The sequence below is a fragment of the Coturnix japonica genome, chromosome 2, assembly GCF_001577835.2.
Source record: "Coturnix japonica isolate 7356 chromosome 2, Coturnix japonica 2.1, whole genome shotgun sequence".
NCBI classification, from domain to species: Eukaryota; Metazoa; Chordata; class Aves; order Galliformes; family Phasianidae; genus Coturnix; species Coturnix japonica.
Window position 1 is genome coordinate 123040685 of NC_029517.1, and position 26755 is coordinate 123067439.

A 26755-nucleotide genomic window follows, 5' to 3' on the forward strand; every position below is an offset into this window, starting at 1 on the left:
TAACTCCTCTCCTAGCTCTGTCACTGAAGCAGAACCTAATCAGCAGTTACTACTGCAGGTGCAGTAGTAGACTCTCGCTGCTAAGCCCCAGGGCAGGACATCTGAGCCCCTTGTCATTCATCTGACCAGAAAACTTAAGCTCTTGAGAAGGCTGAGTATGAAAGATGTAGCAGCATACAGGTGCTACCAAGTCCCTCTGAAAGTCCCTGTGAAAGGAAACCAAAAGACATTAAAAAAACTGAATGTGTGGTTTATTATATTTAAGATGATATTTGTCTATAGGGTTTAAATATGTCTGTCACATAGTCAACAGTAAATGAATGTAATTTTACATGTTCAGTATTTTGATACACAGCACAGGACTAAAACTGTGGTAAAGGAGCATGGGAAATTAATATTTCCTCGATTCACGTATCAAATTCTGCAGCACCACAGAAAAGCTTGGAGTAAGGACTTACTTAAGCTGCAGTATTACAAGCGCTACTAAATAAACCAAAAGGCATACCTATATTAAACATTAGAGAAACAAAACAAGTGACACAAGGGTTTAATATTTAAGATTTGATACAAGATTAAAATACTAATATTTTTAATGTCCTGGTTTCAAATTAATAAATATAAAAACAATATAAAAATATACACCAGTTGATAAAAGAATGCACTGAGCAAGGTTAGAAAGCTAAATTTCACTTTCAAACGTATGCAGGTATGTCTTTAGGGAGAGGATTTCTGTGTAGCTGCGACTGGTCTTTCGGAAGAAGTCCAAGCTTGTGAGCTGCTCGATGTCCCGCACCCGCGCAGTGTGCATCTTAAGAAGATCTTCAACCCACTTTGATTCATCTTCCAGGCTCTGAAATGAAAACAAACAAACAAACAAACCAAAAGGTTTATAACTTTTCACATCTAAAGTTAACTCTGAAAATAAAGGTAGCTTTTCTAGGTTTTAGGGCAATTGACGAGGACTACAGTCATCTGGAAAAGCTGATCCTATGCTGTTGGTATTTCAGAGCAGGCATACACCTTTAGAAAATTCATTGGTTACCATATAAAACAACATCGTCACAGAAGGAGCTCCATATCAACCAATCAGCTGTTCTGTATCACCAGAACCCAAACTCTAGCACGTGTACCCTGCTTTTAAACATCATTCTCATCTGATTAGAAACTCAGCTGGGGGAAGGCCTCCCTGAAAGCAGCCCTGTGGAGATGGACTTTGGGGGTCCTGGTGGATGAGAAGCTGGACATGAGCCAGCAGTGTGTGCTTGCAGCCTGGAAGGCCAACTGTGTTCTAGGCGGCATTAAAAGAGGAGCAGCCAGCAGGTACAGGGAGTTGATTGTCCCCCTCTGCTTGGTTCTTTTGAGGTCCCATCTGCAGTGCTGTGTCCAGGCCTTGGACCCCCAGTACAGGAAGTACATGGAGCTCTTGGAGCGGGTCCAGAGGAGGCCACTAAGATGATCAGAGGGCTGGAGCATCTCTCCTGTCAGGAAAGGTTGAGGGAACTGGGCTTGTTTAGCTTAGAGAAGAGAAGGCTCCAGGGAGACCTTATTATGGCTTTCCAGTACTTGATGGGAGCGTATAAACAGGAGCAGGAATGGCTGTTTATGAGGGTGGATGGTGATGGGATAAAGGGGAATGGTTTTAAACTGAGACAGGGAAGGCTTAGATTAGAGATTAGGAGTGGTGACACACTGGAACAGGTTGACCAAGGAGGTTGTGGATGCCCCATCCCTGAGTTGGCCACATCAATACCTTACACAATTGGGACTGCACCTTTTATTGGTAGCTGTAAAATATTGCTATTAGGACATACATATTAGTCACAGATAGATTGAAAAAAACAAAAACAGAAATAAAAAAACCAAACAAACAAACCCAAAAACCAAATAAAGAAAAGGAAAAAAAGCCTTTCACTAGACATTTGCCAATATGAAAAACAATCAGGAAGGTGTTGCTACCAGAGTGACGAGGTTGGACTGTGTGGGTGTAACTTCCCTTAGGGAACTGCTTCAAGAGACACAGGCAGTCACCACATCAGCTCCCTGCTGCACACCTTACACCAGATCCAGCATATGTTGGAACCATCTATAACCTAATTTATCTCACTTAAAAAAATCAGAAATTTGCCTTGCAAAACCCTGCAGTTACAGGCTGTTTGAGTGTGTTGAACCAGCCCCGTGCCATGTTCCAGGCACCCCTGGGGACATGGTGAGCAACACACAAAAGAACAGAGCAAATAGGACTTTTCCCCCTCTGTCCTTGCACGCTGGCACATCTGGGGACGTGCAATAGGAACAGAGGAGTTTAGCCTCAGCTTGAGGCTCGTGTGTGTGGCCTAGAAATCTAGCTGATAAAATTTGTCTTTCTGGTCTTACTCCAAGTGAGCTTCTGAATGCCTCAGGGGATGGCTCCCTCCAAAATACACCCTCACACTAAGCTACAGTCGTGCCAGAGCCTACCCAAAACAGAAGATGTCCCACAGACCAGTCTATGGGTCACTCTGTAAAGCCCAGGAGAGAGAGCTTGATGGTTTGCACAGAGAGAACACAAAGTACTCTTTAAGTCACAGCCAGCTGCTCTAAAGCAAATGTCCGTTTGTCAACAAATGACATTTGCTCATTTGTTTTGAAGCTTTTCAGCTCCAAACCCACATTCCTCTCCACACTGGTAGCATGGCCCAAAACTGTGACTGGAACATGAAATAAAGATCCAGACTGAGAGGGAAAAGAAAGGAACATGCCCTGCTCTTTCTCCTCCACCTGTGGTGCTGTGCTCCAGGAAAACCCAACATACATGGGAACAAAAAAGCCCTGTCCAGCCATTCACATTGCTACTCTGCAAACAGGCCTCAACGAGGCTAAATGTGACATTTCTCTCATCTTCCAGCCTTCTTCTGAACAACAAATCTGCACTGGACAGAGCTCACAGGTCTGTCGGCTTTGTTTCAAACCATGTCCAGTGGCACAGCATTTCTATGAGCCTAGAAGATCAGTCAACTGGTCCACACTAATTTTTCCATTCCATAACTGACCCACCAAATCTCATCTTGATCACAAGGATTTTAAGCACAGTGATCAGTTATCATAGTATTACACTGTTATGGAACAACAAATGAAGTGTGTACACTGAAAATGATGTTTTTCTCCATCTTTGCTTGTTAGTCTCACTTCAGCGGTACAGTGGATCTTAGAAGGAAAAAAATAACTACTGAGAACATGGAGATAAATAGAAAGAAGCAATAAAATAGGAGATAAACCTAAAATCCAGTCATCAGATATTCTAGGTAAAAGAACTGCTGTATTGCCCATCACTGAATATCAGATTGTTGGCTGGAAAGCTCAAGATGACCAGAGCTATATAGGTGGGTGAGGAACTTTCTTGTTAAAAGAGAAATTTAGAGTCACTGCCAACTAAAAGAACTGTGCACTGGAGGAAGTTTCTAGTAGTTCCTTCAGCTTTGGTTTTGAAAAGGATTTTTATTTAGTATTTTCACACACGCTTTTTGTGCCAAGGTGATTAGTTTGCTACTGAAAGCAACTGAGAGCTCACGTCAGTGCAGAGGAAGACTGGAATACCATACTGCAGGATGCAGATCAGGGAGTCCCTGGTATAGTATGAAATTATGTTATCCATGTTGGCAGTAAGAATTTCTGCTAAGCTGGGAGATTTTCAGGAGAAACAGCAGATAAAAGGAAAGATCCTGGGTGTGCTGGTTTATTATGCAATATTCTGAGCCACCCTTATATAATACAGCTATAGAAGGAGCAAATCCTAGGTAGTACGAGAAGAATCGTGAAATGGAAAGAAAACAATTTCCATTTCAAGGTGTAAGCTGGAAAAATTTATCTCATTAATGTTCCAGAAAAATAAATAAATAAATAAATAAATAAATAAATAAATAAATAGAAATCAGACAGGAATAGATACATAGGAAGGCTACTAAAATGCTCTTCCTCTCCTACAAGAAGAGCATAAAAGATCCTGGTCACCCATGAATGCTTCGAGAATCGTCGTAAATCATCAGTGGGGATAAATCCCAAAGAAGACCACTGAAGGGCTATTTAAGCCATAGAAAAATGTTGACACAGAAATAAATGGGTATAACCTCACCATGAATAAACACAGTTTGGAAATGGAACAAATTTTAATGAGAAGAGTAGTGGTGTTCTCCAACGGCTGCGTGAAGAGAAAGTGTGTGTGACAAGAGCAGAGCTGAAGAAAGCTAATATTTCTTTACATCTGAAAAGAAAGCTGGGGAGAGGCTAAGGGAAATTTCTTATATTATCCCAAGCATTTCATCTGTGAACTATGTAAGGTTTTACACAGTCACTTCTTTGAAAACATGAGATGAAATATCAAGTGCAAAAGTAAGACAAACTGTATTGGAATAGCCAAATGTTGCCTGCATTTTCACTCAAGAACTACAGTTCCTGATATATTTTTCAAGTGCTAAGAAGGAGTCATGTCAAGTGTAGAGCAATAGCAGCTAATAAGCTTGTATAGCAACACTGAAATCACACTAGGAACTCTAAATGCATACACCATAAGTAGCAGCATGACCAACAGAGAAAAGAAGCCTGGGTTGGAATATAAGAAATCAAAGAGTAAAAATTATTCCAGGCCATTCATAAAAAAAGATTTCCGGAGTTTAAAAGCACAATGACACACAATAGAGGGAAGAAAAAAAAACACATACAGGCAGAAATACCAGGACAGATAAATGTCAGACAGCAACTTCCAGATCACCAACTAGACCTTCATTTTCAGATGAAGGCAGGCCGGAATAAAAACACAGTGAAATACCTTGAAGACTTTCTAAGCCTTCTAATCAAAGACATCTCTGCCCAAAACAGTTAAGAGTCTAAAAGGAGGGAATCCAGACCTGCTCAAGAGAGGAGTACTGCTCCAAAAGCGTGGTTTCAAAAAGAGTGACCCGAAAGTAGGCGATGTTTGATGAATGAGAAAGAAACAGTGTTCCAGGTGAATTGTGTACAGAGTTGGAATTACTATTTCTGCTTGTAGCTGGAATAGGAGTCTTAACTTTTTGTGCCAATACAAAATTCATAACATTAATGCGTTCATTCAGGAAACAGTCTCCTGGCAGCCTATAGTGAAGCGTCTGTGTGCAGGAATCCGCACAGCTGTGTAATGGGAGAACAAGTTCAGGCGGAAGGACAAGTCTAAATACAGCTGCCTGGGAGGACTGCTGTCCTTGCAGAGCGCTGGAGCTCACGGGGACCCTAATGGCTCTCCTGCCACACCATCAGCTACAGGGCATTTGTGCTGCTTTCTGCATTTCTGAGCAAACTGAAGCTTTTGTACTTCACCAAGATTCCTACACTACAGCATTTTTCATCCAAAAGGAAGATAGAAAAGGAATGAAAAAGGTGGTTCATCATCTTTGATCTCTGGTAAAGGGAATCTAAACCTTTCCCTTGAATCAAGACATGGTCTGGAACCATCAAGATCTGCTGGCAACTCTACCTTCAGCAGGTTTTAGCATACAGTTTTAACACTGTGTGGGTTGGATGTAATTATGCTGTCTGATGCATCCAGACTGCAAGAGCAGACAGATCATATTGTACCTGCGTATGGAAACAGACCTCCATAAAAACATTAGGCTGGCTGCCAGCACAGTACATCTATTCACACACTCTTTTTCAGCCTGAGGTTACTCCAATAGTGTCTGCCAAAACATAGAAGCCCACACGTTGTTTACAGCCAACCTAATGTATTTTAGTTCTTCCAGACAATGTTAGGTGCAGTAATACTTCCACATTTTCACTGTTACCCCCATTTGTCATAGCAGAGTACTCCTGTCTAATGATTTGAACATGTCACTTAATAGAGTCAATGCCCTGTACTTTCATTTAAGATCATCTAACAGCTAACTAGCATCTTCCCTGGGAATACCCCAGAGAACATTTACCATCAGGCAGCAGAACTTACATTGCAGCTCTCATCGTTGTCAGGCCGGTGGGGAAGGATGTATGAGAGAACAGAGAGTGGTCCATCGCACTTGTCAGCTGGCTGAGTGAAATCTAAACAGCTGGTTATGATGGCATAGTAATGAGTAGGAACAGGGATGGCACTGCCTTCCACAAACCTGGGGAAGTAAAGCAAACATTTACTCACAAAGGACTAATCCACTTGGAAGAATTACACAGACAGTGTGGTCTTTCCTCCCCTACGTGTGAGGATGCATGTACTTGTTTAGATGGGTTTGATTCACAAGCTCTATCTGAAAATGAGCATTTCAATTATCTCATGTTTTGATAGTGTGCCATAGAAACACCACATGCCAATGCTGAAAGGTTTCTTCAGTTCAGGGGAACAGAGAGCAAGCTTAACAGAATTAACAAGAGCTTAGAGCATCTAAATATCTCAAAAGTAGTATGGTGTGCTCTGCTACCCAGTTGCAACTCTAAACTTCCAGACAGCATTAGAGAAAACATTAGTTGGAATATAAATCAGCTTAATCTGAAGGATGAGTAAACACTCCATTCCAAACCCAAGATGAAGAGTTACGTGGTGAGCTGCCATTCCCTTAATTTTTCCCATCTTACCCACCAGGTCATTCAGTCCTGATGAACCATTTTGGACAGAGCCACGAAATTCATCTCCTTCCCAAAATCAAATGAAGTGCAAATGATGAGATGTTTGAGATAAAGTTACAATTAAAAGAAACATTTTAAATACAAATTCTTACTGTTTGATTTTTTCAGGTGTGTCATGTAAACCATCATAGTCATAGTCAAAGATTGGTCCGCTTATAACATTGACTCCATTTCGTTCAGTGGCATATCTCTTCACTAAAACCCTTTGGAAATAGTTCCATACCTCTATGGGGGAGAAAAGAAAGACAACACTACAATTTGGATAAACATATTAAGATGTTTGGATAAACATATTAAGATCATTAAGATATTTTAAATAATCTTTTCTTGCATGAAGATAAAAATCCAGTGGGCATCATTCACACAATAGGAGAGGAAATCAAAGGCTAAGCTTTACAGATTTACTGCAGCTTCATTCTGTTTGGTCAATAAGGCCTATTCAGAATTCTTTGCCTTCTCTTGATTTCCCCCCCCCCAATTAGCAATAAAGGAAATGAACGGTACCATCCTAAGCCTGGCATTACCCTAGATGTTGCACAGAGAATTTACTGTTCCTTCACTGCCAGTAGAAGCAGCTGTTCACACGCTTTTGATGTCTCTGTAAACATTTCCTTTGTCCTCCTTATCTAGTTATTGGGTATGTTGCTTTTTCCTTTTCTTTTTTTCTTCTTCTTTTTTTTTTTTTTTTTTTTTTTTTTCCCACTTACAAAAGGAAACAGTACCATGATTAAAAGCAAAGCCTGAATATTCTAAAAGTCAGGGAAATACAAAGGCCATATTATTTCTCACAAATCCTCCTTGAATACAAAAAGTCCAACTTTTAAATCAGGTGCAGTCCAGGACGGCCAAATTATAACAGAGCATCTCATTAAGGCAGAGGTTTGCCTAGCAGGGAATTTTAACCACAATTTTTGTGGAAAGCATGACACCTTCTCCCACTGCAACCTTCTGAATCTTAACAAGTTTAGATGCTTACAGAGACTCACTGAGAAACACACAGGGATCTTCAGCTGCAGAATTGCTTTCCTTCCTTTTTTTTCCTTTTCATTTTAACGCTAACAGAAGTGCGTGCAAGCAAAACAGCTCTAAATTGTATAAAGTTAACTTTTGCTATGCCAGCTCAGACTGCTTAGCTCATGGTTCCCCAGCACTGACAGCAGCACCAGCCTCAGGAACCTCCTTCCCCAATGTGTTTTGCCAAACTCCTTGCTCAGGCTGGTGCAGAGGTACCCACAAGTGATGGTCTAAGAACCTCAGCTGCAGTAACCACTTGGCAGCCCCACTCCTCCAGCTGCTCACTCCTTTGATGCATCAGCCTTAACAACAGAAATAGCCCCAAAAGGAAATATTTCTGCAGCTGAACCAGTTCCCACATTGGTTTTCCACTTGCAGCCACACAGACAGCAATGCCAATGCACTGCAGCCCCAAGGCAAGATCCTGCAGCTTCACTAAAGCAGGAACTGCTTAAGCCAGCTCCATGTAATGAGTGGTCTGAGCTCTGCATTGCAGCCTGCACATGTGTATTGGTTCATAATTCCCCAGGAGTGCTACAAGTTGCAGCATTTGTTCTCAGATGATCCTTCACTCAGTTGTGATAAAGTTGGACGCCAATGGGAGAAAAAGCACTGCTGATGGTGTGTTGTTCTCCCATGATGAGCATCTCAGCTAATTTACACAGACTAACATTAGCGTAAAAAGCAGTTTTATGAAGTGATTTTAGAGTGGGAAATCCCCCAATAATTTTGCTCTCTATAATCAGTTAAGTGTGCCTTGCTTCATATTTCCAGCAAACATCACCATTTGTTCCCACTCAGAGGTTTTGCAGTTAAAAGCACACTTCTTAGGCTAAAAAGAAAAAGCCTCCCATGGTCTTTGATGTTTATCCAAACCTCCCTGGCCTAAAATCTGAATTGGAAATCTCACAAGAACAGGCTCTTGAGATTCTTTCAAGGCTTCCCAATTCCTGCCAAGCCAAAAATGCCACCAGAATAGTTTGACGGTTTTCCTACCTCTTGGCAACGCTGGAGAGAAAAGCGATGTTCAGACAAAGGAACTTTAATACTACATCCTTGCAGCACTGAAAGTTTCATTTGGTTTTAAGTCATTCCTCCCTTGCCATAAATTGGTTTATTTTTCCTTTTTCTTAAAAAGTAATAAAAATTTCTGGTCTACCTCTAAGGGGAGGGATAGAAAAATCAAAGGTGATCCAGATGCCACTTGTCCCTGAACTACAACATGCTAAGAGCGCACTCCCAGACTACTGCTGTTGGTAAGTAGAAACAAAGATAAATCCATAGAAACAACACTTACTTTTGAAAGCAGGATACATTGGAATGATATTTGTTATTAGAAAAGCATCATATTTTGCTTCTGCAGAGGAACTTAGTTCTGAAAAAAGAAAAATACTAATGAGATGAGATGTCGGAATTCAGAGAACATAAAAATGTTTTCAAAAGTGGTTTTAGAGAGTAACCAAAAGGAATACTGTCATCAAAACAGAAGTCAGCTGCTCTGTGTGATTTCATAAAAAAGTCACACAATTTATAGACAGAGGGCTGTGGGATTATCTTCTAGCTCTGAGCAAGCCTCCAGCAGGAGCAATTCCACATCAGAAATCCATTCTAAACTATTTCAGCCACTGTGTAAGGAAGGCAGAGCAATGAAGTTCACATCTGTGATACAGCAAAGTTGTATCCCATTAACATTTACTAGATCTACAGGTTTTTTCCCAAGACTTAACAGACATAATTGCACCAGAACTCAGAACACTCATTTACAGAGATTTTCTATTAGCACTGTTTCTAGGAGATAGTAGAATTCTACTTTGTTTTTACACTGTGCAATAGTCTAACATGGATTTTCACATTATATATGTTTATTCTTCTGTTGTTTGAAGTCAAAATTATGAATCGACTAGATTTCCAGCTATGTGCCAGTATACATTCATCGACATTAAAGGGCCAGCTTTTGAAGACTGCCTTCTAGCTTATGTTCTTAATCTGTGCAACTCTGCTTTCACCTTTGTTTTTATTAACTCAAGTGGTACACTTCATCTTTTTTGTGCATGAAGCTAAGTAACAGTTTGGAATATCTCTCCAGCCTTGTGAAAGAGAGGTCACAGTCATGATGGCAGCTTCTGGCATTCAGCTCTTGGTCCTGAACACATGCAGCAAGGATAATATATCCATCCCATCCAGCCTCATATATGATGCTGGTTGAGAAACAGGTCCTCTGAGTGAAGTGCATTGTGATGGAAAGAATCACCCCAGGAAGCTGGGAAATCAGAGGATTCCTACCTATATTCTTTCTCAACAATCTCAAAAATAACCCTTGAGTCCTTTTACATCTGGTGTTTTTTCATACCTAAGGTTTTCTGTAGTTAAACAGAAAATTATAAAACCGCTTGTTATTTAAAAAATAAAACAAAGTGTCATGCATAGAAATGACATTCAGATCCTTGAATTCTGTAGACTTGCTACTGAACTTACGAGGAGGGAAGAGGAAGCCGTAGGAGAGCTGCTTGTCACCTCTGTAGGCTGAGCAGCTCTGGCTGTTTCCTGGAGATATGCGGAGATCGGGCCTGACGCAGCTGGCCAGGTGCTCCGGGACACCGGAAACCTCTGCCTGCATTGGGCAGTGACAAGAAATGTAATACCAGCACTTTTAGCTAAAAGAAAATGGCATCTTGTAGTCTACAGATTGTAAGGCATCGTGTGGAGTACAGTGATCCACACTCCAGCTCTACAACCAAGTCTGCCCCTCCTTCAGGCAGCTGAAATTCAAATGAAGTAGCTGATTGAAATTAACTGGGAAGACAAATTCCTACTGAGAAAAGCTGAGAATGAAAATGAAAACTGGAAAAGAAATATTCAAACAATCTGCCTTAAAAATTCTTTTCTCCTATAGTGTTATTTTCAATGGTACTTGGGATCATTTCTGATCAGAAAATCCACTTGGGAAAGGGGACTTCTACAAATTCAAGAATACACACAGCAAACAGACTTTCCAAGAATTTTTTTGCAAGCAATATCCAGGAGAAAAGGCAGCACCAACCTGCTTGGAAATAGTGTAGGATGTCCAGAGAGGCATCAGGAATGTTTCACTGTAGCCACTTTCAAAGTCATGGTGGTGCAAGATGTTGTACTTTGTGCGGTACAGCACTGCAGGGCGCCCGTACAGAAGATGCTTCTCTAAAGATCAGAAGAAATTACACCTAAATTTATCACTCAAAACCTTGAAGTTGAAAAACACTGCTAAGGATATCCTGTAACACAAGGAATAGCTGTTCTTCAATAGTTTTGGTCGGGATCCCACTTCCAGGCTCAAAATTCACTTTCAGCTTACGAGTTTTCTCTGCAGTTGAAAGACTGTTGGGGTCATAGTATGTTTCTCCAGGCACAGAAGACAAGGATCTCTGTGCCTACATTTGAAACACGGAGGTGAAAATCACTTTGTTGCCTTAGATCTGCCCTCATCCTATCACTCACTGTCTAAGTTTTCCTGTTTTCCTCTTCTTCCTCTGTTTTCTGTACAACACAAAGTCCTTCACAAAAGGAAGGCAAAGGAGTCTACTCAATAAAAGAGTATTTTTTTTCCACTTGGCTGATACATAGGATATTCTGAAGACCTACATGTTATTTTCTGTCAGCCTGTCATTCCTTCAGATTAGAACAAAAAGCCCTTTTCCTAACTTTAGCTACCAAAGACACCTCCAAGTCTACACAATTTGCTTTCCTTCTGTTGTTCTGCTGTTATGGTTAAGTGTCATTAGATACCTCTGATAATATTTTTATCTTTTTGTAAGCAAAAATTAAACAAGATAGAGGGAAAACAAATTTGCTGGCTAAGCTTGCACTGTGCTGCATGATTCATTCATTTTGATAACCAGTTGGGAAACAGGTTTGGCTTGCTTTGGGAAGTCAAAACATAGAAATGAGGTAACCAGCCTAAACACTGTTCATAGAAAGGCATTTAACTTTAAGGAAAAGGGCATGTTTTATTAGAGTTTGAGTCTAAATAGAAGATATTTTTATGGGATGCAGAAGAGAAGTAGGAAAAATGTTGTGTAAGGACAAAGATAAACTTCCCTTCTTCAAGAGATGCTGAAGAACTTTTTCCCTCTGTATATGAATAACAGCTTCAGGTAAACGCTCCCCAAATGGGAGCAGTTAATTACCAACTAAACGCATGGACATATGCTATAGCACATGTCACAAAACATAACAAAATAACTTAAACAAAATAGAATTTTTTGTTCTTCACGTAAGGGAAAACTAATTCCAGTTAACTGACAGCTCACAAACAAGTAACTGAAAAAGATACATATGCTTATTTCTTAAAATACAACAAAATTCCTTTTTTTATACTATTGAAATGAAGAAGTATCCAAATCTAAACAAAATAAAGATGTTGAGAAATCCAAAAGCACAACAGTTTTGTTTTTTTTTCTAATGCTAGAAAAGGCTACAGCCATTGTAAAAGTCAGTTTAGCAAGATGAAAGCTGTAAAAAGGCAATTTACTCACAGAAAAAATGAACAATTTCACCCAAAGAAATTAAAGGATAGGCTGCATTGCCTGCTTACGGAAGTAGAAGTAAAGCAGCTTTGTAAGGAATCTCAGACCTCTGAGGAATCTGAAGTATCTACAGTCTAAGCCTGTCTAAACTTAAGTCCAAATTCAAAGATTTAGAATTTGCTTAGATGGAGAAGAAGAAATATAAATCCTTATGATGAGGGGGACACTGACAACTATTACTATTATATTTTAACCTGGATAGCAGCCCTGACACACAGCTGACAACACAGATGCTAAAACATCAGGTTCAGCATCAAGGGCACAAGAACAATCTTCCAGAGGAGCAGGGGATGCTGAGAGAAACACTAGTAGTGAGGGATAAAGTTACATTGAGCATGCCTGAACCAGGGATTGCTTGTGTACTTGTTTGGTGAAAGTTCAGTGGATAACCTGCCCTCTAAACAACAAGCATTACGAGCCAATTAGGAGTTGTCAGAGAGAGTTGTACTATCCTTTCCACTGATGACTTGCTGAAGCTTATGCCTGATCAATGCTGGTAAGCCACTGTGCAGACGTGGTCTATGTTTTTTACCCAATCTATTGCTTATGCTTAAATGGAGCACCACTTCACACTCCCTCTCTTTTCCTCCTTTCTCTGCTTCCACAGCAGATATTAAACCTCCTAACAGTGGTGGAAAAGAACTAAAATGTTTGTCTCACTTTGAGGGATTCTTCAGTTCTGATCACAGCAAAAAGTAGTGCACACTTTGACACGCGAGCAGCAGTTAGCCTTGCCTAACTCGTATATGCCTGTGTGCTCTTTTGACAGTCATTTGAAATGCTGATTTACTACACATTAACTACAATTAAACAGGAACATGTTTAGTATCAGTGATGCAAACTATCTTGCAAAAGAAAACAGAAACAGTTTTTAATAACCAAGGCACCAAGCTCTTACCTTCTGTTCCCTTGACATGAAAGCGCTTGTTGAGTTCATCCAACTTGTTCTTCTCAAGAATAGAAAAAAGAACAGATTAGGATCACTGGAGCATCTTACTGTACTAGGCATCTAACAAAACAAAAGTAACACTATAAAACAAAGACAACTGTTTTGTTTCCTGTTTTCCAAAAAGCAATAATTGTTGCAGAAACAAGGAACATTTCACAGGAAGGATCTGGGGAATTCTTGCAGATCAAACACTCTCAAAATAGCTATAAAAAGGCTATAAACTTTATTAAGCAATTGTGGCTAATAGTGGGAGCATCAACAGATGCTAACACCTACCTTATCATCACATGTACATCCTATATCAAAATCTGATGCAGAAGGTAGAGCTACAGGATAAAGTGGCTTAGCAACTTCATCTGGCACAGTTGGTTTATAAACATTGGCTCTTAGCAGGTGATTCAAACTTCCGTGGGTACCATTATTGGGAGCAGGCTTTAATCCAAGCAGATCTATGAAAACACCCAAGGTAAGTTAATGATGGTTGCATTGGAAACATATGTATTTAGCAGTAAATATACTTAGCAAACATATTTATTTGCAATACTGTTTACATCTGCGCCATGCTAATGAATGCTTTTAATGTAATAAAAATGCTAATCCAAAACATAAAATTGCAAATCCTGCCTGAATAGCATGGTAGACTTTATGAGAAGAAGGTTAATTTGCATGAAGATGCCCGAAAACTATTTTATTATAACTACTGCAGTTCCCAATACAAACTACAATCCAACCACCTTGAACACAGTATTATTAGTGACCTGTTTTGCACATACAGGATAACTGCTTTTTTGACACTTTGTGTATGAAAAAGAGTAAATAAGTTAATCATACATTCAGCTAGAAAGTTTTATTTCTGTGTTAAATCATTATTAAATAAGAGACTGCACAGAAGATCAGAATGTATAATCAGTAAAAGATTAGGAAATGTGATAATATTAGGATGCCATAGAAAGGTAGGTGATGCCCTGAACTGCTCCATGAGACATGGAGGTACAGAAGCCTCCTTCCTAGACTAATGAAGTCTGTATGTGAAAATATGACTGTAGTTGTGCATATTTATCTGTGCCAAGCTGCACGCAGCAGAACTATGTTAATACATTTTATTGGCAAGATGCTAGAGCACAGCAAGCCCAGGCCCTTGGGAAATGCCTTCAGTTAGTGTTTGGGAAGGAGACGCTGGGGAAGGGACGCTGTGAGGGAGACAGGGCCTGAGCCCGCAGGTGTCTAAATAAACCCTTGTGGTTAAAGCAGCATGTTTCTCTTATGATTCCTCAAGCAGGCAGCTTACCACACATGACATTGTAAAGTTCAATGTTTTCAAAAGGAGGTACTTTGGTCTTGTATTTGAATGTAGGTCCATAACCTATGAAGACAGTCTTAAAAAAAAGAAAAATAAATAAATAAAGAGAAAGAGAGAGAAGAATACAGAAGAGCAACTTTAAATCATAGGGCTTATTTTTAGTGAATATTTACATTTTAGAGATCTCAAATATCTTCTGGCTTAATAACACTGCTGTAAAGGTTACTACATTGCTCGTACCTGCATGCTGTTTATCTTGTTGTCATAGCCATGGTCTCCATGGAAGAAACACTTTCCTGTTGGTTTCTTGTAAACATCCACAGCTTTCCTAAATTGAAAAAGCATTAGCCTTTTTCTCAGCTTGTGATTGAACACTATTTTACAAAATATGTGGAAAAACAAGTACTGCAGCCTAAGAATTATAATTATCAGCTCACTCCTGAGCACTTTTTTGCCTTTGGTTTCATCAGGAACACATATAAGCAATCCATGCAGTGGAATGGATTGCCCTACAAGTTCATTTATTCATCTGTATTAAAATTATGCCCTGCAAAAATTTGTTTCAAGCACTGAAAGTTACTAGAGTTTTTACTACAGCAACCAGGTCAAAAACAACCATTTTTTTTGGCAGAGAGTATACAATTAATTACAGTTACACTAACAAATGGATCACTGGTGAACAAGATTTCAGAACATATTATTAATAAATGAATGAAACCTGTTGATGCAGTGAATAACAACATAATAAACTTGAGCCCTCCAGCCTAATCCCATCAATTCCAGTTCTTAAAACTAAAAATTTTGGTAGGCTGAAAATTCAGTCTACTTCTTTGAGATGTACATGAACCCCAGCCACTGAAACTACACAAGGCAGATGGCCAGCTGGCTAGTGGAGTCATGCAAGAAAGCATTTGGAGTTTCTCATTCACTGCTCCAGCAGAATGATCCTTGTATAGTTCATGGCAAGATATGCACAGATGTCAAAAGGTGCTTACAACATACCATGTGTTTGCCTGGCAGCTATGTAGGCAAAGAAAACTGCCATAATGTAAAGCTCATAACAGAGCGGCATATGCTAAAATCTCTGTCATCTTCCAAGAACCACTGAGTCAGTCCTATGCACTGACTCAGTCATTCTGCTACTGTAACACAAAATGTGGGAAAAGACCAAAGCAAGAGAAACAATATACATTAAATCAGAAACTCATAAACCAAGGCAATTCCTCTTCTGCTCACTCTGCGTTTTTGCTCCATCATTTTGAACCAACAGTATTAAAAATTGTCTATGCTTCGTAACTGAAAATTCAGAGGCAAATGGCATGGGCCAAACCACAGGGTTTGCTTTGACCTAAAGCGTCCTGTTTAGCGGTAGATTTGTTTTGCAACACAATACAATACAGACATTTCGGTGGTGAACCTATAATACACTTTCACATGTTCTCAGGCTTACATTCACTATGTCAATATCTCAGTTTTCTTTCCATTTACCCTGTACATCCACCCAACCTCTTGTACTTTAACTTCTCCAGTCCTCCCATATTCCCCACTACCTGGTTGGAAATAAGTTTGCACCTTACTAAAAAATGCCTATCAGTTCCTATATACGAGCTAATTAATCAAAAAACACAGTTGTTTGGGAAAGGAAACTATAATCTGGGTTTTTCTCTTTCATCCAACTACTGATTTTTCCAAACTGGGACCCTGAACCTAATGTGAAAGAATCTTACCAGGACCAGATGGCAGGAGGAGGACAGACAAAGTAGTTCCAGGTCTTGTTTTCTTAGAAAGAAAAACACACTGAAACCGGGCTGAAAGCAAATTTACCTTGCTACATGCCACTTGCGATCGACCAATAAATGGACATCCTCAATTCTTCTATTGTAAGCATAGTGCAAGCGTTTAGGAAGGTGATGTTTCAAGTATGGCTTAAAGTGCTGGTCTGGCTTCCTGCACTGAAAAATAAATGGTTACAGATGACACTGCTGTCAGTTAGCTCAGAGGCACATGAAGTACACCCTGAAGTACAGAAATCAAGCTGTGAAGTGCATTATTGATGATGACTTGGAAACAATGTGTACATGTAGAGTACGTGATTCAGTCATTTCTGTGCAATGTTTACATAAAACCAGGGCACATGGAGTAATCAAAACATTTTTGGAAATATTCATTTTCGTGGAAGTCGTTTTGGAAGCATCATGTAAAATGTCATGCTTACTTAAGAATAAAATTCTTCATCTGTGAGCTAACTGAACCCAAGATTGAATTTCAGAGGAAAGATAAATGCTGAAAATACATCTCGTCTGCAGTTATATTTAAAGCAGTCTGGTTAGCAAATCTCATTATTTTTTAAAATTAGTTTTTATTTAAAACAGTTTTTTCCATTAAGAGCCGGGTTATGGTTGAAAGCTATCAAATGGACTTTTTCAGCATCTTCAAATTGCTTGTAAAATATTTACCCTAAAAGATTATTTTCCATTTCTGAAGGAACGGATAAATAGACTCAATTCAAGGAGTCACGACAGTCAGGGAGGTTCTGGCTCTGCGTTGCACAAAAATGTTATAAAAGTCACTACAGCAGCAAACAGTGGAATTTATGACAAACATTAACCCACACCCATGAAGGGTACCATTTAACACTTCAGTCCTGTTAATGGCCAGTACTCCTACCTAAAGAGTGAGGAGGGAATGTTGAATAATGCCCAAATTAGGGCACAAAGTGAGCAGGCTGAATACTTACTGTAAGGTTGGCAACAATCACTTTAGGGTCATCTGTTAAACAAAAAAAAAAAAAAAGAAAGAAAAAAGTATTTTAAAAATAAGAAGTTGTGAAGTTATCACAAGGTGAGAATTCATTTTTGTACAAGGATTCTTCCTAAAGGTTGGCTGACATTTACTAAAAGAACTCATTAGGTGAGATATGCTGAATATGAACTAAATGTAACCTCTTATCCTTAATGATATTCTAGTTGCTCAGGTAATGTTGCTCACTGTTCTGTGATTTGAGATACGCTTAACTGGACAATTACTCTATTTTCTGAAAATACAATTTCAAGTCCTATGATTGCTTTAAAATACAAAATCATCCTTCCTGAAAGATCTAGAGAGCACATTTGAAGGCAATAACAAAATCATAGAATCACAAGGTTGGAAAGGACCTACAAGATCATCTAGTCCAACCATCCTCCCTCTACCATTTCTACAGAATAACACTAAACCATACCTCCTAGCTCCCTATCCAGACACTTACTTAAAAACAGTAAGATAAATACATTGTGTTTTTTACCTCTTAGTATTTCACTCATTTCTTCAGTCTTGTGTAAAAAAACCCAACAAGTAATGACAAATTCTTAGTAGGGGAAAATCTTTTGCTTAACTCTTATTGTTTCACTGCTGAAAACATTATGTTACTGAGCATCAAATGGGCTTTACTGAATCCCCAAACAAAGCACAGGCTCATCCATGGCAGATGATGCAGTATTATGGAATAGGACAGTGGAAAAAGGAATTAAAAAAATGGGAGATCTGGCAGTTACTGAAGGCAAACTCCAGTTCTACAATCAAGAAACATTCTTCTTTGTTCTATGTTCAAACAGATGATTTACATGTGGTTGCAAATATCCAGCAAGGAAGCTGTGGACAGGGGCCAAAAGACGAAAACTGTATTGCAGGAAACCCTGAAGTATGACTCAGAGATCATGCTATTAGAACTTTTTGATAGATACTGCCATTCATCCTCCAAAGAAAACTAACTTTGCTCAGCAATTTGGGAATTTGAAGATTGAAAGATCCTCAAAAAAAAAAACATTCTCAGGGGAACTGAAATATAACTATTTAGTAGACTGAAGCTTAGAAATTCAGTCTTATGTGAGCCTCATACATTGCATCGACGTGCACACTATCTCCAACAATCTTTTACACACTCATTCTGTATTCCTATATTCAGAGTACAAATACCCAGATAAATTAAGTTTCTAATGAAATAAATCAGTATCTAAAAGCTTAACTACATTATTATTATTTCTGCTATCATTCTAACAGTCATTCATCTTCAAAGTCCAATTTTTTGTAAAATCTGTCCTCAGCCTACATGTATGTGCATTGCTACGATGAATCAATAGGGTGTCCCACTTATCTGATCTTCCTCTCTTCCAAAAGTCATCATCCTTGTAGCACAATTTGCAACAACATAGGTACTTACGGTTAATTTATAAGTTTCGCTCTGTTCACTGAATTGTTAGCTTAAAATGCTGGCAAAGCAAGGTTTGCCCCAGTACACAGAACCAGAGCTGTCATGGTGCTGGCTCAAGGCCTGTTGTGGCACTGCTTCCCTGGAGGGGAATCAGGGCAACAGACATAATGCTGGGTCAGTACTGTCTTAAATAACAGAGTTAAGTTCCACCAGAGGACTCCTGACTGGTTCCTGAGCATGTTGAAGACCAGATAACCTTGAACACCAAGTCAGGGTGAGTTTCTCACAAAAAACGTTTAATTATTACTATCACGTCTGAATGAATGCTCTACAGTTCCCCAGTCTGTTGCTACTCAGCAACCTGTTCAGTTTCTCATTTATGCCAAAAGAATGAAGATGTTGGACTCAAAATTAGTAATTTGCTTTCTCTATTAGCTCAAAACTTACAAAGACGTGTATGCTGCTGTCTGAAACTGGGTTCAAGATTGTTCTTACCAAAACAGGTGATTTTTAACCCAGAACATTTCAGTTACCCACTTGACACAGATCCATCACTGTAGGGTCTGTGAACTACAGATGGGAAATACAGCTGATCTTTAGTGAGCTCCACTCTGAGTGTCTCACCAACATACTGCAGACATACACCCTTTGGAGTACTTCATCCTGAGGAAAGGATGGAGTCTAGTTCTCAGAACATAAAAAGTACAGTTGACTTACATTTTAGGTTATTGCTAGACCTAGGGCGAATTCTCCCTAAAGATCCGGGCAGCAGAATAATATCTTCCACGTTGGTCAGATAGTTGCTCAAAAATTCAGTTCTTTCACAAGTAGTGTCTTCCATCCCTGCAGAAGGAAAATACAAGTTTAAACCAGCTTGAGAATAAACACATTTTCCAAAACAGCACAGAAAGAAGAAAAAATTAAAAAACAAAACAAGAAAAATAACAAAACATCCAGGCTGTGTATTCTTTTCCTTTGGGTGACACATCTTATTCTTGTTTTTTCCAGTCATCTAGTTTCAATGTCAGACACCGATAGAAGCCAAATTAAGGGTGATTTTAGTACTTGCCTACACTAGAGGAATACCAGTCTCAACACTGAACACTGAAGCAACAGGCACCACATCCACCATGTGTGCACTGACACATCTTCAGACTGAGCTCATGGAAAAATCAGAGTCTGTTTTTAGTTTAGTGTACTACTTTGGGGGTGTTGAATCTTTTTAAACAAAGGATTTTAAGAGAAGTCATACACAAAAGGTATTGTCTGTTGGTGGTCTGTTCTAAGTCAGCCACAGATAAACAGTTCTCTCCTACAGTCGCTTGTGGTGGGGAGGAATGTGTTGCCAGTCACAGTCAGTTCAGCACAGCACTACCTCCCCTGGAAATTCTTCCTGCCCCTTAACCTCCTCTCCCCAAGGCCAGAAAGAAGGCATGTTCCATTTTATTGCTCGTTTAGCCGTTCTTGTGTGACGTTCCTAGACAAAGACTTACACAGAACAGAATTCCTTACAAACGCATGATTAATCTGTGACTTTCGGTAGCACTGCTAAAATGGTACAAAAAAAAGCAGGTTTCTCTCAAACACGGTCACATTTATCACTTGATAAAATTTTTTTTGGCTTTGCAATTTATTCTCATTGCAAAGATTCATCTGACTTAAGAACAACAACAACCTACCAATAGTATGTCTGCTTTCTGGTGACTCTTAATCTGATCTGAAAATAACTTTTGACTGTTTTTCCACTTTCCTCCATTACTTTGATGACATTTTCTACTGATGCTGGACACAGCTCCTTACAGATACTAGTCTTTCTCCTACTAGAATAACTTGTCTCATTGATTGCCAAGAAATGTCTTGCTTTTATACTCCACTCCTCACAAAAAGGGATAAATGCTATTAAATTGTTTTCTACTACAAAAACTTACAAAAAGATAATTTTAGGCACGTAATGGTGTTCCAATAAATGCAAGGAGAGTTATGCTTGAATGTCATATTGAAAATGCTAAGTTTTGAGAAACACTAAATGGAGATATAAATACCCAGATCTCTGATGTGAAAGAGAAGTATCCTCCAATGACGATTAACAGGAAAATAGAGTTACCAGTCTACACTGTCTGGCTATGGTTTGGTATTTAAACTACTGGGGGGAAAAATCAGCACAAAAGTAGCTTGAACCGAACTTTCATTTAAGCTGCCTATCACATGTACAGCCACATTGTGCAAGCTTTCATGTACTGATGAAGAATTTATTTATTTTACCATGATCACCAACAAATATGACATTGACACATCGATGTAGTTTCAGTTGTTTCAGTCCATCCATTAGTTGTCCTACTGTCTTGTCAATCTCTCTCAGAGGATTTACCATCATCTGTACAAATATGCAGAAAGGAGACAAAAAAAGTTAACTGTCATTGTAATGTTCCTCCTTCTACTACATGTGAAGGTCCTTTGGCAGAACTCTGATGTGATAACATCCAGGTCAAGAGGCAAAACCTTGGCTGAGCTGTTAAGACTACAATTACTGTACTATTTCCATTTTAATCGTAGAATCATAGAATGGCTTGGGTCAGAAGGAACCTCAGAGATTACTTAGTTCCACTCCCTCTGTCACAGGTTGGGTTGCCAACCACTAGATCAGGCACTAAATATCTACTGCAACATAAGAAAGCCCAAGTGTGACAACAAGACAGCAGAAGATCTTTATGGATGATCCTGGGCCTCCCAGTGACATACATGCATTTGTAAAGTGATGCAAAAATACTAGAAAAATGCATGTGAGACTGAATTTCAGTTTGCTTCTTACAGATAACCAGCTCCTTGTAAATGGCTATTTTATGTGAATGGTTTAGTCAAAACATGAAATGAAGCTCTGGATTTAGGATTCATACACCAAATTAGTTAGTGAAATTTACTTCAAGGGACATCTGATACTGGAATGATAACATGGAAGACACTTGAGTAGCACATGGAGCTTGGAGGGAGCATTCTTCATCTTCAAAGCCAACAGTTTCCAAAATCTCAAGTGACAGTTTTGGCAAAAGTGTCAGCATGTCCCAGAAGACAGATATGGTACCATGATTTCTTAATTCAAGCTTCTTTTAGAAAGAAAAGAGAAAACACCAAAACATACTAACAGGACTGTGATTTTAGGTATAAGAAAACAGAACATTTTTACTGGGTGGAAAGGAGAAGGTAAATGTTTTAAAGTAAAGCAGAAGACTTGGATTTTAGAAGAAAGCAAATCTTGTCATGTATACAGACAGTTTGATTTGGCTGGTACAAATATGCAGAACAAAATATCCTTCCAATGAAAAACAGAAAGCTGACAAATTTTGTATGAGAAAAAACAAAATTTTGGCATAATTTTCTGACAAGAACCACCACCTTAGTATGACCCAGAAAGCAATAGTTCGGAACTTCTCCCTCTGCCTGAATTATTAAGGGATGGATGTTAAACAAGTCTGATAGCGTAGAAGATAAGATGGGAAAATGTCATCTCCTAATTGGCACCGTAAGTAGACAAAAAAGTGACCTGTGGGAGAGGAAAACAGGAGGAACTGTTTTGACAACCTATGTAAGATGTCCAAGTAACAGGTGATATTTTGAAATATTTGAAATCAGGAAAGACTAAGAAGTTGGTTTTGTTAAAACCATGGAACAGTTCAAGTTAAACCTGAAAAAAGTGAAAGGAAAAAAAGGCAAAAAAACTGCCTCTTGCAGCAGCACTTTCTCACTATCAACTCTGCAATGACTGAGAGCACACTTTTTATGAAATTCTATTTGCACAACATCAATCATATAAGGAAATTCAATTTTACTCTGAATCCAAGGCTAATTTGGGGAAACTGGAAAGCCAGGTGGATTTCCCCTTAATGTTTACTTTTGTCAGCTGGTTTCCAGAGATTTCAAGAATTCATGATTAATGGTAATTATGTTTAACTACCCTCTTTCCTAATTTCATCTGCAAGTCTGCAGATATTTCTGAAAGTGTATAAAACAGTAAAATAAATGAAAATGTCCATTCTTAAAATAAACAAGACACACATGAAAAGAAAAAAAAAAAAAAAAAAAAATGAAATCCACGACTCATCTTTCTTTTTGTACTACTTTGACTGTGTTCAGAGTAGCCCAGAGAACAGTCCTTGGTAATACGACTTCACCTCTATTTTTTTTTAAGTTCACTTAGTTTTCATTAGTCTGCTACATTCAGGCTGTTCCTCAGGTGGTCTCTGCAACTTAAGGCTGTAGGTGGCATATTCAGGCAAGTTTTTTTTTTGTGTTGAAGTTCAGCTCATGTTTTTCCCCAGGCACAACTTCCAAAGAATTACCAGTGAACAAGTAAGTCTTGCATACACCTTTCTTCACCCAAAATCTTGATATGAGGGCTTTGAGAAGATGTATGAAAGCATATCGTCTTTCAAGATATATGGATATCTAAGTACTAAAGGGCTGTATTGTTACAAAAACACTGAGTATGAGATCTGAATCATACAGATCATACAGATCACAACTGAAGTCTCTCTTGAGTTTTCCTTTTCAAAAAGCCTTGTTAGGAGGAAGAAGAAATGTCACTATTTGTTTTAAATGGTAGAATCCGATCTGCACTGTATTCCATCCTTGCTGATCAGCACCAGAAGATGAATTCGCAGATTAGATGAGAAACATCATGTAACATGTTTTGTTAGGTTGGGTTTCTCAGAATAATACTGATAAACTCACATTAAGGATAAGAAGAGGTATAAGAAGTTTGTACGACCTTTTCATTCACAGAATGGAAAACAAAGGTGAGCTGTATGTGCTCACATCAGTAGGAATACTACAGGTTTGTGTCAGAGGGCTAAAACTTGGGATGGTAAATTAATGAGTAATAGCAATATCATCACAACTGCTATAAGTTCTCCTCTCAAGAGAATCTGTATTAACTGTTCTTGAAGCTTTGTGCGTCCCTGTCTGCCCCTTCACACTTCCTAAATCTGTCTCAAAACAATTACTTAAGTTCAATCCTGGAACAAGTTAAAAACATCCCCAAAAATGTCATTGAGAAGAGTGCCTATAGCTTTTTTAGGAAACAGTGGAGCATGCCAGGATTCTTGTTTGATGCCTAAAGGAGAAATATTTTGGTTGTTTATGTTTCTGTATTATTTGCTTAAAATTCTGAAATGAAAGAAATCTTGAAGCGGCCTACCACCCCTGACAGCGTGTTTACTTACTGCCAGGTGGAGAATGACAGTATAATAAGGAACATGCTTTTTTGTTCTCTCCCGTCTTTTCCTAGTAAAGCAATTCCCATCTGACATTTGCCCAGTGAAAACAGACTTAGGCACCATTTCCATTGCAAATACATTGCAATTGGAAATCACGTTATCAAGAATTGCTTGCACTCCAAAGTCACTAACTAGTTTTTAAGTAATTATTTCTGAAACAACTTTACAAGTTCTTTCCCTTTTAGATTTTATGAGTCATGTTTTCAAGATGTCTCCAGAATGCAGAGGACTAGACATAGAGTCTCAAATAGTCACCAGGCTCCCAAGAGTTGGGAAGTTAATGAGTGCTGGCAGCACTACTACTGCCTTCCCATGGATTTATCTGACATTGCCTCCAGCTGATGGCTGGAATCATAAGAGGATTTAAGATGACTTTCCCTAAAGCAAACAGTCTGAAACAAGAAAAACAGCTCCCAGAAGACTTGGTCTGCTTTGGCTGCTTTCCTTTCTGTCCTTCAGTACATTTACAGAAGTTTTGTCTGCAAAGTCCCAACCTGAAGCACGGAGTGATTCTGAAGTTGAAAAAGGTAAAGCTAGAGAAGTGCCCAAAAAGTGGCACTTGCATCATAGAATTTTGGAATATGTGTAAACTTACTTTCTTCCGACGAGCTTCCGCAGCATACTGATCCACTCTATGTACTTTTCTTCTTCCTTGCTTTGGAGCTGCAACTGGTCTTTCCTGTCTCCTCTTAGGAGGAAGCTTTCTCTTAGGTCTCTTAGGCGGAGTAAGAGGGGAGCCATAACTACTCTCCTGTACTGGCGGGGAGAGATGTCTGGACTCAGAAAAAAAGCCTGTCTTGACTCACATCAAAGAGCAAAGCCACCTGTGCCAGCTAATCCTTATGCATAACTGGAGGCCTTTTCAAAAATTCAGGCATTTGGACAATTTAGCATCTGTCTCTCTTTAAGGAGGAATACACCAAATTGTACCAAAAGCAGAACAGCAGTTACAAGAGCAGATGGCATAAAAGCAAATGAAATTGGTGTTTCAGAAAATAGGGGGGGCTTCTGGTTTTGCAAATATATAGCTATGAGTATTATTTTTCAAAACTGATGAAGAGTCAATTCATTAGTATAATCAGAAGTAAACTTAGTTTCAATTTTAGTAAAAATCTCTGCATAAAATGTCATGATTGTCTGGGGCAGAAGGCAGGTGGACATGCATCTCACTTGGGGGGTGTTTCAGGTATCCGTACTAGTGCCTGTCCAAACCAAATGGTTTTCTGCAAGATTTTTCATGCACATTTTTAGTCAAATAGGTGACGGTATTCTCATCAGTAGCATTAGCATTGTGTGCCAGGCTATAAGCCCCACTGAAATCACCAGAGTCCCATTAATCAGTACTGGGGACTGCAGTTCTACAGAATGAAGCGGTAAAGGTGAGACTCGGTTAGCTTGGAGCTTGCATCCTTCCTATCAGCTTGGTAGGGCATATTTATTAGTGGCAGAGCCTTTGAAAGCAGCACCTGCCTCGTTAGCAGCTTTCTGGGCAACTTGAAAATTTAACTTTCTTAGTACTTTTGGAATGATATCTCATGTGGATAACAGTTCATAAGTGCACAAATATCTGGATATACTAACAGAAGGGGAAAAACCTTTTAAGACATAACTGGTAAAAAAACTACCATCTCATTAATCAATTCACTTGTAATTTAAAACTTTACCACTCTCACTGGCTTTACATGAGTCACAGGCTCTTGGCACTGCTCAGGATTGCATACAAAGCAGTGACAGATGATGCCTACAAGGAGATATTTACTAAGATATGCTGCACACAACGGAGCATGCTGAGTGGGCTTGAGAAGAGTCGGTGGTTTATGATGGTATTTTACTTCTACGTGTTTAGTCAGCTTCTCACAGTTGTTCAGTAACAGAGCAACGTAAAAAAGGAAGGGGAGGAAGGGGATGTTACCATCTGCCATGCTGTTTCATTGCTTCCAAGGCAAGCAGCTGGAAAGGAGATTCTAGTCCAGTCTCATTCGTCTCTCTCCAGAAAGGCATTTTAATAAAGCAGCACCAGAGTTTTCTGTTTTTAAAACGCTTCAAGCTTTGTGCAGTCCTGATGAGAGGAGCGGCAGGGAAAGGAAGGATTCTCATTTTACTCTCTCTGAACGCGCTCAGACAGAGCTTCAGTATGCCAGAAACACGCGAGCGTAGGAGACCCAGGTCTGAACACTGACAACGGCCGTCTCAAGACAGCATGTTAGAGGAGCAGCAGGAACAGTGTAGCAATGCCAGATTTCGATGTGTTTTAGAGCTCTTTCAGTAGTATACATCTAGAAGTTTTACTTTCAAATATAAAAGTTAGCTAAGATTAAAATAACAATAATAATAATTAAAAAAGCCAAGTTCTTATTAACCAGCCAAATCTTAGTTTTGCTTGAAAAGTCAGAAGAGTTATGGAGGAGGGAAACAAATCCCTCCCTGCTTACAGAAGGGGACTGTAACATCACAAGAGTAACTAGCCAGCCAAAGCTCTGCTTCTTGACCCAGATGGACCAACATACCAGAGTTCAACTGCAGAAGCACAGAGGGAAAGAAAAAAAATTGCAGAAGTAAATGAAGAGCAAGCACGTATTTGATAACTTGCATAACTGCCCCTGAAAATGCAGCAGAATCCATTATTATGATTCCTGAGAAGTTCATTCATGTCCCTCCGTCCCTCCAAACAAACAAACAAAAAACTCTACTTAGACAATCAATTCCATTTACACTGAAATTCATAATGTTAGAGAACATGCGAAGTTAGTGTAGTGCACGTTGACCACAATATGTATTCCACTTATACCAACAACGCTGGCAGTTCACCCAATAGACCTTAAATGCTTCTAATTCCCTTTAATCCTTGCTTTTAAC

General features: G+C 39.2%; 1 protein-coding gene across 6 annotated transcripts in view; it reads right to left on the minus strand.

The window, feature by feature from the left end:
- Positions 1–229: 229 nt before the first annotated feature.
- Positions 230–26755, minus strand: part of ENPP2 (ectonucleotide pyrophosphatase/phosphodiesterase 2) — a 66731-nt gene continuing 40205 nt past the window's right edge. For 5 of the 6 annotated variants that reach the window (XM_015856200.1, XM_015856203.1, XM_015856201.2 and 2 more), the window contains exons 12-25: positions 20892–21003; positions 19347–19472; positions 17178–17209; positions 16265–16392; positions 14681–14768; positions 14429–14516; positions 13417–13589; positions 13090–13141; positions 10670–10806; positions 10105–10240; positions 8927–9004; positions 6708–6840; positions 5948–6104; positions 230–850 (exon numbers count right to left, since the gene is read on the minus strand). In XM_015856200.1, coding sequence (XP_015711686.1) covers positions 680–850; positions 5948–6104; positions 6708–6840; positions 8927–9004; positions 10105–10240; positions 10670–10806; positions 13090–13141; positions 13417–13589; positions 14429–14516; positions 14681–14768; positions 16265–16392; positions 17178–17209; positions 19347–19472; positions 20892–21003 — 1611 coding nt within the window. In that variant the 3' untranslated portion in view covers positions 230–679. The remainder of the gene's footprint in view (positions 851–5947; positions 6105–6707; positions 6841–8926; positions 9005–10104; positions 10241–10669; positions 10807–13089; positions 13142–13416; positions 13590–14428; positions 14517–14680; positions 14769–16264; positions 16393–17177; positions 17210–19346; positions 19473–20891; positions 21004–26755) is intronic. The other variant, XM_015856205.1, reaches the window with a different exon arrangement.